The sequence below is a fragment of the Psittacula echo genome (assembly GCF_963264785.1).
Source record: "Psittacula echo genome assembly, chromosome: 2".
NCBI classification, from domain to species: domain Eukaryota; kingdom Metazoa; phylum Chordata; class Aves; order Psittaciformes; family Psittacidae; genus Psittacula; species Psittacula echo.
In genome coordinates this window covers 99,300,864-99,313,844 of record NC_137737.1, presented here as the reverse complement: position 1 = coordinate 99,313,844, position 12,981 = coordinate 99,300,864, and the positions used below count along the sequence as shown (strand labels likewise).

The window sequence follows — 12,981 nt, the reverse complement described above, 5'->3', positions numbered from 1 at the left end:
AAAAGTGCTAAATAATAAGCCTGAAGCCAAAATAAAACCTACCAAATGTCGTATTTGAATATATATATATGTAAACCTTCCAATGGTTCTTCTTTCCTTTATTTTGATGAGTGAAAAAGCCTGGGGAAGTTGCATTACTCGATGTTATTATATATGAAGTAACGTATTAAAAACAAAGTAGAATGCTGTATGTCCAAACAGAACCCTATTGCAAGAAGAAATTTTTAGGACAAAAACATTTGGAATTCACTGCCTTAGAAACACCTAAATCTATTGGACTGACAATGATCAACACCTCTGAAATCAACCCACCTGGATGGTTTTTGGCATCTGACTGCAAGAACTTAATTTGTTACCCAGGCAACAATTCTGCACATATCACAGATGTAACCAATTGTGCTCTTTTTATTTGTATTTTGCCCCAGTGCATCCCAAACATCTTTTTTTTTAAGATGCATTTACTGACTGAGGGCACCGCCTTTTTTCTGAAGATTAAAAGAAACCATGTTCCTGGGAACAAAATAGTGAGAATTTTGTGTGCTCTGATCTTGTGCAGTACTTGAGTGTTTCCATCTTTCTAGCATCGAGTTGGAAGGCCAACATGCCTCTGTAAATATGCAAAACATACAAAACACCACAAAATTTGCCATATTAGAGGTGCAAGAGGAAGTATGTTTCCAGCTGCGGATCTCGGTGGAAACAAAATTCATAGCAGTTTGATTGATCATAGTGGTTTCAGCTTGATAAGAGAAATGGGAACAAAGACTCAAGCCATTCAGCCTTTCCCCAAAATCCTCAAAGTGGGACTAAACCCCACAGTCAGCCCAAAGAGACAGTTCTTTGCTCACACAATTCTAATGACATATGCACTAAAAAAATACAATAAGAATGTGCTAAATCAAAGTTAAAAATACTTTTTCTACTGCCTGTACTACTGAACAAAATGTTTTTCCTACATGTTACTTTTTAAAATGTCATGTACAGTCAGTCCTGAATAATGTCCCAAAATTAAGTTTACCCTGGATTTTTCCTTCAACCCCTAGACATTATCAGCCTATCATTACATTTATTATTAGGCATAGGATCTTAGCAATTTTCCATCTCTCCAACTGCATACAAATGTATGTATTTCAAAGGATGTGGCAAAATCAGCCTTGAAGATCTTAAACATTTGCTATGGAAAAAAGATGAAGAGCAAGAACAGCTTAAAGTATTTTATTGTTCTGGAAAATCTTACACTTCTAGCTGGAATTCCCAATGTATGTACTGTTAACAGTATCTATCGAGTGAGGAAGAATTTTCAAAACTTTACAAAACCTTTTTTTTAACTGCACTCCCTAGATAATGTATGACTGAGCATCAGCACGTCTACAAGGTTCTGTGACTGTAGATTTAAAATGGCCTTGCTCTTTGTAACAGGGCTTCTGCAGAAGCAATATTCGGTGGAAGTACAAGCAGCAGCCTGATTATGGGAAGTCACATCACGAATCATCAGTCAAAGAACTCTATGACACAGTGATTATCTACAGAGGAGTTAGTTGGCAAGAACCGTATCAATATGAATAAATGCCACAAATATTTAAATAGCTTTTTAAACTTTATTAAATCGTAAAAAAAATGTACAGGACCTGAACACATGTGAATATGGCTCAAAATCCCACTTCAGTAATCTTGCAATACTGACTAAAGGAAGGGGTGGGGGAACAGTAAACAGTAACAGTAGCAAATGAAAAGGCAAGAAAATGAGATTACGTTGCAACTTGTAGTTAAAGATTTAAAAGAAAACTGCACAGTTGCTTACAGTTATGAAAGACATCATTAAAAAAAAAAAAAAAAAGTCAAGTTGCTTAATATTACTGACATGTCAGAAATTTCTCTGTGTAACCAGTCAAGGAATATTACCATGATCCATGGTGCAACTGAACTATGATTATTGTGTTTGTGACAAACAATCAAGAGAATAATTTTTTCCAGAAACTTCAGGACATTAATAGAGCCACCATAAAATAGAACTGGTTACTTAGTCCTGTTCTAACTATTTTATTTTTAATCAGGGAATCAAAATTGTTAAAAGATTCTTTTTTCTGAGCTGAACTATATAAGAAGTCCTATCAAGCCAGTCTGACAGACTAAATCTGCCTCTGCATTAAGACTTATTCTGTCAAGAACAATATTCTTGTCTCACACTAGCCTAAGTGACAGAATCAAACACAGGCCCATTAAGTCCATGCTACAGCCACTGATTTAAGTACTCATAAGAAAAAAAAAAAAAGAAAACACAAAACTTTTATTAACACCTTAATGCTGCTTTTTAATATAGTATCCATTACTAAATTTAAAAAAAAATTAAATTGTTTCTAGTAATTCTGAGGCATAAAGTGCCCATTTTCTCTCTGCTGATTTATATCATTGTTCTGTTTTTACAGCTTACTGTTGACAGAGTGAGGTAATTCAACTACAATTTTTCCAATGTTTTTTCCCATGTACATGTAATCTACAGCACGGAATACAGACTCCAAGCCAGTGAACTTGCCCTCCGGAGACATGTCTCCAAAGTCCACCTCACAAACCAGGTCTCCTCTTTCATACATCTCGAGTAAGTCCTTCAGAGCCACTTTGTATTCAGAAAGGTAATGGTTCAAGAAGAAACCCCGGATGCTGGCAGACTTCTTCAACAGTTTTGCTGGCAATAACTCTGCTTTAACAGGCTGGAGGCCATTAGGGTTTTGGTAGCCAGCGATAAAACCAATAATTATCAGGCACCCTTTGGTAGCCAAGGAGTTAAGAGCCAAGTCAAACATCTTTCCCCCAACAGATTCATACACTACATCCACACCTTCAGGGTACTCCTTCCTAAGAACAGATTCAACATTTTCAGTTTTATAGTTGATTGTACAGTCGCAGCCAATGGATTTCAGAAAACCACCCTTCTCATCACTGGAGCAGGTTCCAATTACATGGCATTTTGCCGCTTTTGCAAGCTGCACAGCAAACTGGCCCGTTCCTCCAGCCGCTGCTGTCACCAGAACCTTCTTGCCTTCAGACAGGTTTCCCAGCTCCTTCAAACTGATGTATGCGGTAGCACCACTTACCATTAAAGTAAGAAACTCGGGTTTCACAGAGGGTAGAGGAACTGCTTGTTTGGCAGGCACAACTGTGTATTCAGCAAAGGAACCTGCTTTCACATAGGCCACAGCTTGACCTACTGTATAAGTGGCACTAGCACTGAGTCCTAACGCTACCACATCACCGACACCTTCAAACCCTATATCAAATGGGGGTTTAACTGATGGGTCATATCGGCCAGCTGAGTAGTTTATGTCAGATGCATTAATGCCGACAAATCTAGAAGAAAACAAAAATGTATTAACGAGAGGTATTCCTTACCAAGTCTTTGCTGTATGAGAAACCTTCAATTTAATTTGTGGGATAAGTACAAGACTTTTACTGATTATTGGTATATCTGTATAATGAGTACACTCCAGTTCACATTCTGTTAGTCTAGAATTAAAGATTAATTTGCTAAAAAAACCCAAAAAAACCCCACAACCCAAAACAACCCAAAGAAACCCAACAAATCCAAAACAACAGAATCCCCCCGAAAACAACAACAAAACACCAAACACCAAAACCAACCCCCCCTCCCCAAAAAAAAAGCCCAAACCCAAACTTGTCTTTTCCTTAGGTCCATTTGACCTAAACTAAAAATAATTCTGTAAAAGATTAAAGGATGGGAATTAATTGACCACTTTATGCAAGATCTGAAAACGCTGAAGAATAAAACGTGCAAAGCAGTAAATATGTGGATTCTGGCAACAAATTTACATTTTTGAATATAATAATACTGTTAATGACTAATGATCATATTAACTATCGATGTCATTTGCAAGGTCATGCTACTGTAGGCAAGTACTTTTTAATTGATGGAGTCACTACAGCAAATGTGCTTTTTGATGTAGCTAATGTCAGCGTTAAAATATTTTTCTTTATATAAATTACTTGCAACACATCAAAACAACCTTGCACAGAAGGACTAAAACTGTAAGACTGAGTATCAAGTCCTACTGACCTCTAACAGGTGAAAAAGGATGCCAGTTTTATGTTTGTTTGTTTTAGAAAATCATAGAGACATTCTCACAACTTGATTAAGCACTAGGAAATAATGCCTAAAAGAAAGTTATAACCTAGCTTAAACACAAAGAATATTTTAGTAACACTCTTTTTTAAAAAACTCAAACATAACTGTATTTCCACACAGACAAGGGAAGAGACAAGGGGATGATTCTGTTAACTGGAAAACGTAAAAAACACATATGCAACAGAAAACACCAAGACTGTTAGAACACATGGAAAGTGACAACCTGAAAGGTGTACTTGATACCATGGGAAAGCTGCAGAAGTATGCAAACAGGGCACTTTAATTGTTGCAGTTAGCAGTAGGCTCAAATAATTTGTGTGTGTAGTTTAAAATTGCTTGCATACGGAGCAAGGAGAACTAAAAAGCGCTTTGCACATTTTTGTTTCCTTCATTTTTCATAGCATGGGGGGCCTGAAACTTTCACTAGCGTGATGTGTTATGTATAAAAAGACAAGTACGCATAAACATATACACCACGCATAAGATAGGTGAAAGTGACTGTTGCTCTTTTTAATTCTGCCTTTAATTCACTGCTCAGGCACAAAAAAAAAAAAAAAAAAAAAAAAAAAAAAAAAAAAGCCTAAGTCTCGTTCGTAGATATAAAAAATCCTCTGTTACCGTGCTTTAAGGTAACTCCCGTACAGCACCGCTAAAAGATGGATAAAAATTGGTAACGGAGCAGCAGCTTCCGAGGCAACCCGTGTCCCCCGGGCGCCAGGGAGGAGGGCTCGGACCTCCGAGGCCAGACGTGCCGGAGCTTCGCTACCCTCCTCCCGCCTTTACACCCCAACTCCTACGGAGGGGAGAGGCCTGTGGGGAGCCGTGCTCACCCCCTCCCCGCTCTAAGCCCCTCGCCCAGCTGGGCGGTCTCGGTAGCTGCCAGGCCGGCCCCCGGGGCTCACCCTGCCCTGCACCAGCCGCAGCCCGAAAGACAGGTCCTCGCTCCCCGCGGGGCCGAGACCCCTCCTCACTTGCACGCACTGCACTGCACCGCACCGCACACTGCCTGCCGGCACACGCACCCTGAAAAAAAGGTGGCAGAACAAGCCTCCATCTCCCTCCCTGTAGAAGCTGCCCCCCCTTCCCAGCGCTGCTCTGCAGCGGGGACAGCACAAAGACAGGTAAACCCCCGTCCGAGGGCAAAAATTTTGCATGAGGGAAAGGTTCAAGTCGTGCCGCGGGCCAGAAGCTTGAAGAGCAGGAAAACAGCACACGCATCGTTGCTTTTGTTCCGGAGCCGAGGAGGATGCAAACCTTTCCCCCACGGGCCGCACCGCAACTTGTGCGTGCGGCTACAAGGGGCAGCGGTGCACAATTCGGTGCTGCCCAGCCGCTCCCCGCCTCTCCGGGCACGGTGCGGAGCTTCCCTCGGGGCTAGGGCGGCCGGGCACCGGATGCGGGGTCCCGGGGCTTCAAGAACGGGTGCTGCCGTGAGAGAAGAGCAGGGGGGCCGGGTAACCCTGCCCGTTCCTGCCGGCTCCCGCGCTGGCAGGACTAGGGAGGACAAAGCCGTGTGTGCTGCCCCGATGTGCGGGGGGGGTCGTCCCGCCCCCCCCGCACACACACATAGTTACACAGACACGCGTGCATACACAAGCACCAGCTCCCTGCCCGTCCCCGTGAGGCTGCTGGGCCACGGGAAACAGTTCTTGGCTCATCATTATTAATCAATACAGCCTGCCGCCCGGCCCTCCTCCCCTAATTTTTGTAAACTCCCTTTTTATTGTGTGCGAACTCAAAACTCCTGCTCGCATCACACGGCGTTTATTTTGGGTTGGTTTTTTTTTTTTCCTTTTTCAAAAAAAAGATTATTTAGTCTTTTGGATTCCTCTCACATTAAAATGATCGTACACAACATCTGGATTAAAACATATTGTCTAATTTGCTTTGCCATTCCAGCTGACAGAAGGGAGTTGGTAGGATGTGCCCGCAGTTTCTTAGATTATTTTGCTTTTCTAAGTAGGAATAAGTACGATTTACAAGTTGAAGATCAGTTTACTCACTTCTGAGACTGAGAAAAGGAGAACACAGAAGTAACAGCTACTTGGGATGCTGGTGGGGTTTAAGACCTCTTCCAAATCTTTTACATTGTCTTGTTTTAGTTCCTTACTTAAAAATCCATTATTTGATTTAGCAGTTTCTAACTACGGGTTGCTCCCTCACCATTAAAAGATATAACCCCGGGGGTGGGGGGCTGGGGAGTGGAGCTGGAGACTGGTTTTTCCCAAAATAATTACGCACATTGAGTCACTCGTTTTATTTATACTCAACAGTGTTGAACCCCTCGTATTGTTTATTACAGAAAACAGGAGGACACCGCCGAGGGGAGGAAATGCTGCTTTTCATACCACAACAAAGCGTGAGACACTGAAAACCAGCACCACAGCCTTAAACGCAGACAAAACAAAGTCATCCAAACCAGTACTATGCAAGAAAAACATGATTTAGACCCAACACTCAGCAGAAACGGTCCTCCGCTTATCTCACTATGATCCATTAGTGCCTCGGTTCAAAAAACTTTCTCTTACTCCCTTTTCTAGAAACTTTGTTGCCATCTTCCAGCCCAAAAGTGAATCCCTTACAGGTATTTTGGAAACTAGATGTGTCACTGCCTTGAGCAAATCTCGAAAATCCCCCAACAACTTTAAGAAGGACCAGATCTTCAGAACCTTTCAGTCCTTATCCTGCTGTAAAACGGAGTAAAGTGGCCCTCATCTTCTCCCTCACTTCCAAAAACCAGGACAAACAGACATACGAAACTTAAGTTGCTTCATCAAGGATTTTTTTTTTATTCACCTTTTCCCCTCCTCCTCCTCTTCTGCACAGAATTGAAGTAAAATAGTACTTTCAATTGATCTATAGTTTTGAAGGATTTCTGAATAAAGGATGGATTATTTTTTTCTTTGTAAAAAAGTAGACATAAGAGTTGCTGGCTTAGTTCTCTAAAGGAGAAGAAAGAGGGAAAGAAAGTTCCCCCTAACTGCATCTTATTTTAAAATATCTATCCATACAGGAACTCAGCACATTTTCATTTCCCATTCCTCTAAATCCCAAACCAGATTTTATTGTGGTGAATGAGGACTGTTTTGCATGAAAAGCTCAAAGCAATTAATACTATTCATGGGTGTGACTAGGACTAAAATGAACAAATCTGCAAATGCACTGCTGGAACTCGACTCCTTTATTGTTTTGTTTTTAATTGTATGTTTCTACCTATTAGAAAATGTATAGTTGTGTTTAGGTCTTTAAAAAAAAAAAAAAAAAAGTAGTAAAAATAAATGGAGCCAGGGACTCATCATTTCACAATAGGAAAATGCTTCCCCAGAGTGACAACTGAGGGGGAAACGCTCAGAACTCGCTTCCTGCTGCAGCTCATACACAGGGAATGATCCTGTGTCTTCTGTGATATTCCCCAGAAAATAATAACAGAGAAGAAACACCACAAAAAATACAAAATGTATGAACTCTAAATCTAGCCTTTACCACTCACTTCTCCCTCCCCATTCGTGTGTGTCTGTACAGGAACCCATGTGTAACAGGCTGATGCGTTAAACCCCAGTAATTGCCTGTCTGAAACTGTGGACCAGCTTCTGCCTTCGGTCTGGGCAAGCTCTGTGCCTCAGAACTCTCACCATGAGGTGTGCATGTCCCTCTTGCACCCACGGAGCCCACCCAGTAAAGGGAGGGGAGAGAGAGAAAGGAAGGGTTACATTGGAAGCTATATAAAAACTGAGTAAATTTTTTAAATTCAGAGGGGAGGGGGAGAGGGGGGAGAGAGAGGAGGATGAGAATGAGAATGACTTACAGTGCAGGAGGTGGGGGAAGGTGATTTGGGAAACAAGGATGTCACTCTGCCTCACATTACCCGACTACAGACTTGATACTTGTGTCACAAGTCCCTCGACCTCTTCCACGAAAAGGAATTTAACTCCAGCCTGACGGCTATTTCATGCCATTATTGTTTCATGGTCATTAGTGGATGCAGCAACACAGTGGTTTAGAATTTGAGGTTTAGAGGGAATTTCGGTTTCAGAAATTCTAGTGGGAGATGTCAGCATCAGATTAAAGTGTCACAGAAGCTTTCTCATCAGCTCCTGGAGGAGTCCCTATTCTACTTTCTCCTTATCCCTTTCTTTACCATGTATTTATATGTTACATATGGACACATGCTAGAGATTACACATACACACACAGTCACACACTGCTTTAATAGAACTTTCAGCATTGTTCTCAAGCCAACTTAGTACTTCTTAACACCTTTAAGCTCCAACAGACAGCATGGCAAACTGTGTTACTACGATTTCCTTGCTCGACAAGAGCCTGAGAGTGCTGCTCTCTTCTGTGCCAGCCACGCAGTCTGCTCCAAAGTTCCCAGAGTTTCAGCTTCCCCTCGTGGGCAGAGAAACCTCTGAACTTTAACCGGCTTACTTTTAGCTTAAGGAACAACAACGAAGGAGCCACTGAGAGCAGGTTTATGGAGACAGCTGTGGGGAGGCACGTTTTGTCCTCAAAAGTTTTCATTTCATGGCGAGCTGGTCACCGCGCTGGACGCCCAGTCCTAGCGCTGGCGCGGGATTTACGGCGCATTATGTTAAGCAAAATGCCACCTCCTCGCTCCCCGCCCGACCCGGCTCCACTCTGAAAAGCCGCCCGCAACTGCGGGGCCCAGGGAGGCCGCGGCGCTGCCGGGTTGTGCTGGGCCGGGCCGCTGCCCTGCCCCCGCCTTCGGCGCGCAGCGGCGAGGTGGTGCCGGGGCTGGCAGGGCAGCCGGCCTCGGCCCTCTGCCCGCGGTGAGTCACGGCTGGTCTAGGGCTGCCAGCGCCAGGCCGCAGCGGGGAAGAGATGAGAGGCATGCAGGGCAGCAGATGCAGGGTTGCACATCGGGGTGCTGGAGCACACGGCTGTACGGCAGCGTCTCCCCAGAGTCGTGTGGGTGCAGTGGGGACACTCACGGCCCGGGGACTGTGTGCGTGTGACAAGCCTTGGGAGGGACTCTGCAAGCTCTTCCCCGCGCCTCACTACATTCTCGGCGCTCAAAGAGTGTAAAACTTGCCTCTTTCCCAGCTTGGCACAGGGGCCCTGAGGTGTTCCCCTTCCTTCGGGCAGGAACAGCACACACACATACACCCGCCAGAGAAACATGAAGAGAGGAGGAGGGGGAAGTGTCACCCCCCACACACGTGGATGGGGCGACTGGACTGTGGCACCAGCCATTCAAAACAACAACAATAAAATTAAATTAACAGTCGCCAGATGGCAGCTGGCTCAACTTTGGAGCCGGTCTCCGAAGTGAGGGAGCGTATGTAAGGGAGCAGGCCACAAGGTGCGAGAAGCCGGCAGGGGCCGAGGTCGGGGAGCGGGGAAGGGGGGGGGAACGACAGTCAATCGCTCACCTGTTCCTAACAAGGAGGTCTCCGTCTCCCGGGAGTGGCACGGGCGAGTCCTGCTGCAGGGTAACCGCTTCCCTGAAGTTCTGGCTCAGCTTAGTCACCACCAGCTTCTTCATGGAGCTGGGGATGGACGAGCCCTGGAAATCCAGAAAGTGACGGGAGTAGGACATGTCCAGGATGGCCCGCGGCCGGCTGCCACCGAAGTAGGACCAAGCGGGACTCGCAGCGGAGCAGGAAGGCTGCTGCCACCGCCGCCACCACCAGCACCGCGGTACCCGGGAGCTCAGCCAAGCGCCGCTTTTTGCCCTAAAACTCATGCCCTGCCTCAGCTCTCCTCTTCCCCCCTTGCTCGGGAGAGCTCTGGTTCGTGATTCTCCAAGCGGCTCGCAGGACCCGCCGCCACCGGGCCGGCAGGAGAAACTATCCTCACGCAGCTATTAATGTATGTAAATAAAGCCCTGTGCAGCAAGCTCCAGCCTGCCTCCGTCCTCCCCACCCAGCCGGCCCCTCCGCCACGCGGAAACGCCGCCTGAGGAGCAGCCGCAAGATGGTCCCCGGCAGCCGGTCCTCTTCTGCCGTCGCTAACGCTACCGAGGAGCAACGCTGACTCGCTCCCGCGGCCGTCCGTCCCGCCAGCCCGCTGCCAGCGGCTGCGCCTGGCTCTGCCGTACCCGACCCGCCTGGCCACACACACACACACTATAGACAGACACACACACACGATCACTGCCTGCCCTTGCCCGCACAGCCGCCGTGCCTCAAGGACGGCGATCGGGGTCGTGCTCTGCCTGCCAGTGAGGCAGATGTACGGAAGGCCGGATTTTTTCCTAAAGGTTGCTTTTAATTTGCACGCTGCCCCCGGCTAAGGGATTTAAAAAACGGGAAGGAGGGGGGGAGAAAGGGAAAGGGGGAAGGAAAAGAGAAATGCCACGGATCCCCTCCCCCTCCAGCCCATTCTTTAGTTATAACAAAAAGAGGTTATCGTTCTGAAAAAGATGATAATATAGAGGTAGGAGGAAAGGACGATGAATTATCGGGTAGGTGAGAGAAGCGCGGCGAAGTTACAGCTAATCTCCCAATGTTGTTACTAGCCGCCGCCGAGGAGCCGCTGCCCGCGGGCGGAGACTCCGCCCCTTCCGTGCGAAACGTTCACTTCCTCGCAAGGTGCTACGAATCAACCCCGAGACGTTACCGACCGACCGCGCGCGGAGAACGGGGTGCGCGCCGCGGTGGCAGTTACGACCGTTGGGGCGGCTGAGGCGCGGAGCCGGAGGAGAAGGAAGAGGAAGGGGGAGTTAAAGATGCGAAAGCTGTTCCCGCCGTCGGGAATGCCGTGCGGTCCGCCCCCTCTCTTCCCGCCGCCGTTCTGAAGGGAGGCGAAGGTTGACTGGCTGCTGTCAGTTCATTTGGGTCGCGGTCCCCCTCCCCCCCCCCCCCCCCCCCCCAACTCCCTGTTACTGACAGAAAAACGTGGTTTACGTTTTCTTTCTTCTTAAAACCTCCAAAGCTGTATTACTTCTGGGTGTAGAATATGTTTTGGTGAGGGAACCTGAGCAGGAAATTGGCTGGGTGAAGGGAGCAAAGTAAATGTTGTGATGGAGCCGCCGATTCCAAGTTAGTACAACTGCGCGGAGGGGGGGAGGGGGATAACGCGGTAGAGATGTTGCACCAGTGTAGGAGCAGCTCACGTGTAGTATTTCTAGGATTAACTCCATCCTACCAGTGTAAGGACCTCTCTGCTTAATTTTGCTTCAGTAATAATAAAATATGTCCCCTATTCCCCGAAAGATCAGAATTTCAGTGCCCAGTGTTTTCCTCCAGGAATCAGCTGCGTAGTTTTTATTTGCTTTCTTGACTGGAGAAAAAAAAAAACGGAAGAACCCTTCTGTTCTCGCAGTTAACATTATATAAATCCCCAGACACATACTGTGCGAAACGTATTAACAGCAGCGTGTTTCGTGTGCTGCAGTTCTTGCTCTGCAATCTGTTGGTATTTTAAAAGTCAGGGTGAAGTGTAATCTCCCACAAATTGTCTTTTTAACTCGGTGCCGGTTCGACGTGTGCCATGGCGAGGTATCACCTCCTGCCTCCTTTTGGGTTTTATTTATTTTTTTAAGTTTGCTGGAACAAGACCTCTGCTGAAGTTACATCGGCACATGCGTCTTGCACAGCACTTTGGCAAGTGGATTATAATAACAACCCCCTCAACGCGTGTCTCACATGAGGAATCTTTTATGCCGCGCCGTATTAAGACTTTTTTTTTTTTTTTCCCCCATATTGTTTAGCTCTGGGAGAGGGAGAAAAAAAAATGAAAACAAAGCAATTAAAAAGATTGACAGGTATGGGTTTGTGTGAGACCTATTTGTAATTGTCAGGGTGACGTGGGCAAGAGGAGGAGGAGTAACAAACTGAAGCAGGAAAAGCAGCTCGATGTGTCTGTCTATCAGTTGAGGCTGTCTGAGAGCCCTGGGATCCGAATGTGTGTTATATTTCAGTGAAAAGAGAAGAGAGGGAGAGTGGATCTCTTTCTCTCCCAGGAGTTTAGGGGGGGGGGACAGTTCATGTTAATCTGTCCCACTCAGTGAATGTCTTTTCTTCCTCCTCCCCCCCCTCCTCTTTGCACACACTCTCCGGGGTTTTTCTTGGTTTTGGCAATTTTTTTGTGTGTGTGTTCCTTTTTTTTTTTTTTTTTCTTCTGTTGCAGATCAAGATCAACCAAAAAAAAAAATCCATGATAAAAAAATGTGTTTGCATTATATTTAGTATCAGAAGAAGCTTCGATTTGTGGAGGAAAAAAAAGGAGAGCAAGAAAGAAAAGTAGTCCTCTCCGGTTGTGACACTGTTTGATCTGTGACTGTTTGGAAGGTGGAGGAGTGACTGACATTTCCCATCCGGTGTATATGTATGTATGGGAGCTTTACGCCTTTTTATTATTTGCTTTCTTGCTCTTAGACTAAGTGCTGGGAGGAGAAGGAGAGACTGGATCGACCTCGGTTTTTGCACAATGAACAAACTATTATCAACGCAATAAAAAAACAAACAAACAACACCCACCACCCCCCAACAACAACAACAACAGCAACAACACACAAATCCACGAGCTTGAAACAAGCCAGCCAGCGAGAGAGCGAGAAAGTTGCGCTTTGAGACTCTTTGATCTCGGAGAAAGCCTGAGAGGGGGGGAGTGACTGAATTTACCGTCTCATCGCCGCCGCTTGCTCGGCTCTCCACCGCCAAGAAGGAGGAGAAGAAGACGAAGAAGTGATTAAGGAAAGGAGGGGGAGAAGGGGAGAGAGGAAAAGGAGGAGAAAGAGGAAAAAAAAAAAAAAAAAAAAGAACGAAAGAAAGATAATGGATTTGGGCTACAGATTGAACTGATCAGATGTTATTTATTTTGCACATCTCCACTGGCATCTTCCCTGCTGCTGCTGCTGCCGAGAGGACTGAAGAGCT

At 45.8% G+C, this 12,981-nt stretch overlaps 1 protein-coding gene across 1 annotated transcript; it reads right to left on the bottom strand.

Annotated features, from left to right (window-relative positions):
• Window positions 1-1,588: 1,588 nt before the first annotated feature.
• Window positions 1,589-9,852, bottom strand: PTGR3 (prostaglandin reductase 3). Its single transcript, XM_080639323.1, has 2 exons — window positions 9,532-9,852; window positions 1,589-3,345 (listed from the first exon to the last, which is right to left on the bottom strand). Exons 1-2 carry the CDS (start codon window positions 9,843-9,845, stop codon window positions 2,421-2,423), a joined length of 1,239 nt encoding a protein of 412 aa, XP_080495449.1. The 5' UTR covers window positions 9,846-9,852; the 3' UTR covers window positions 1,589-2,420.
• Window positions 9,853-12,981: the final 3,129 nt, after the last annotated feature.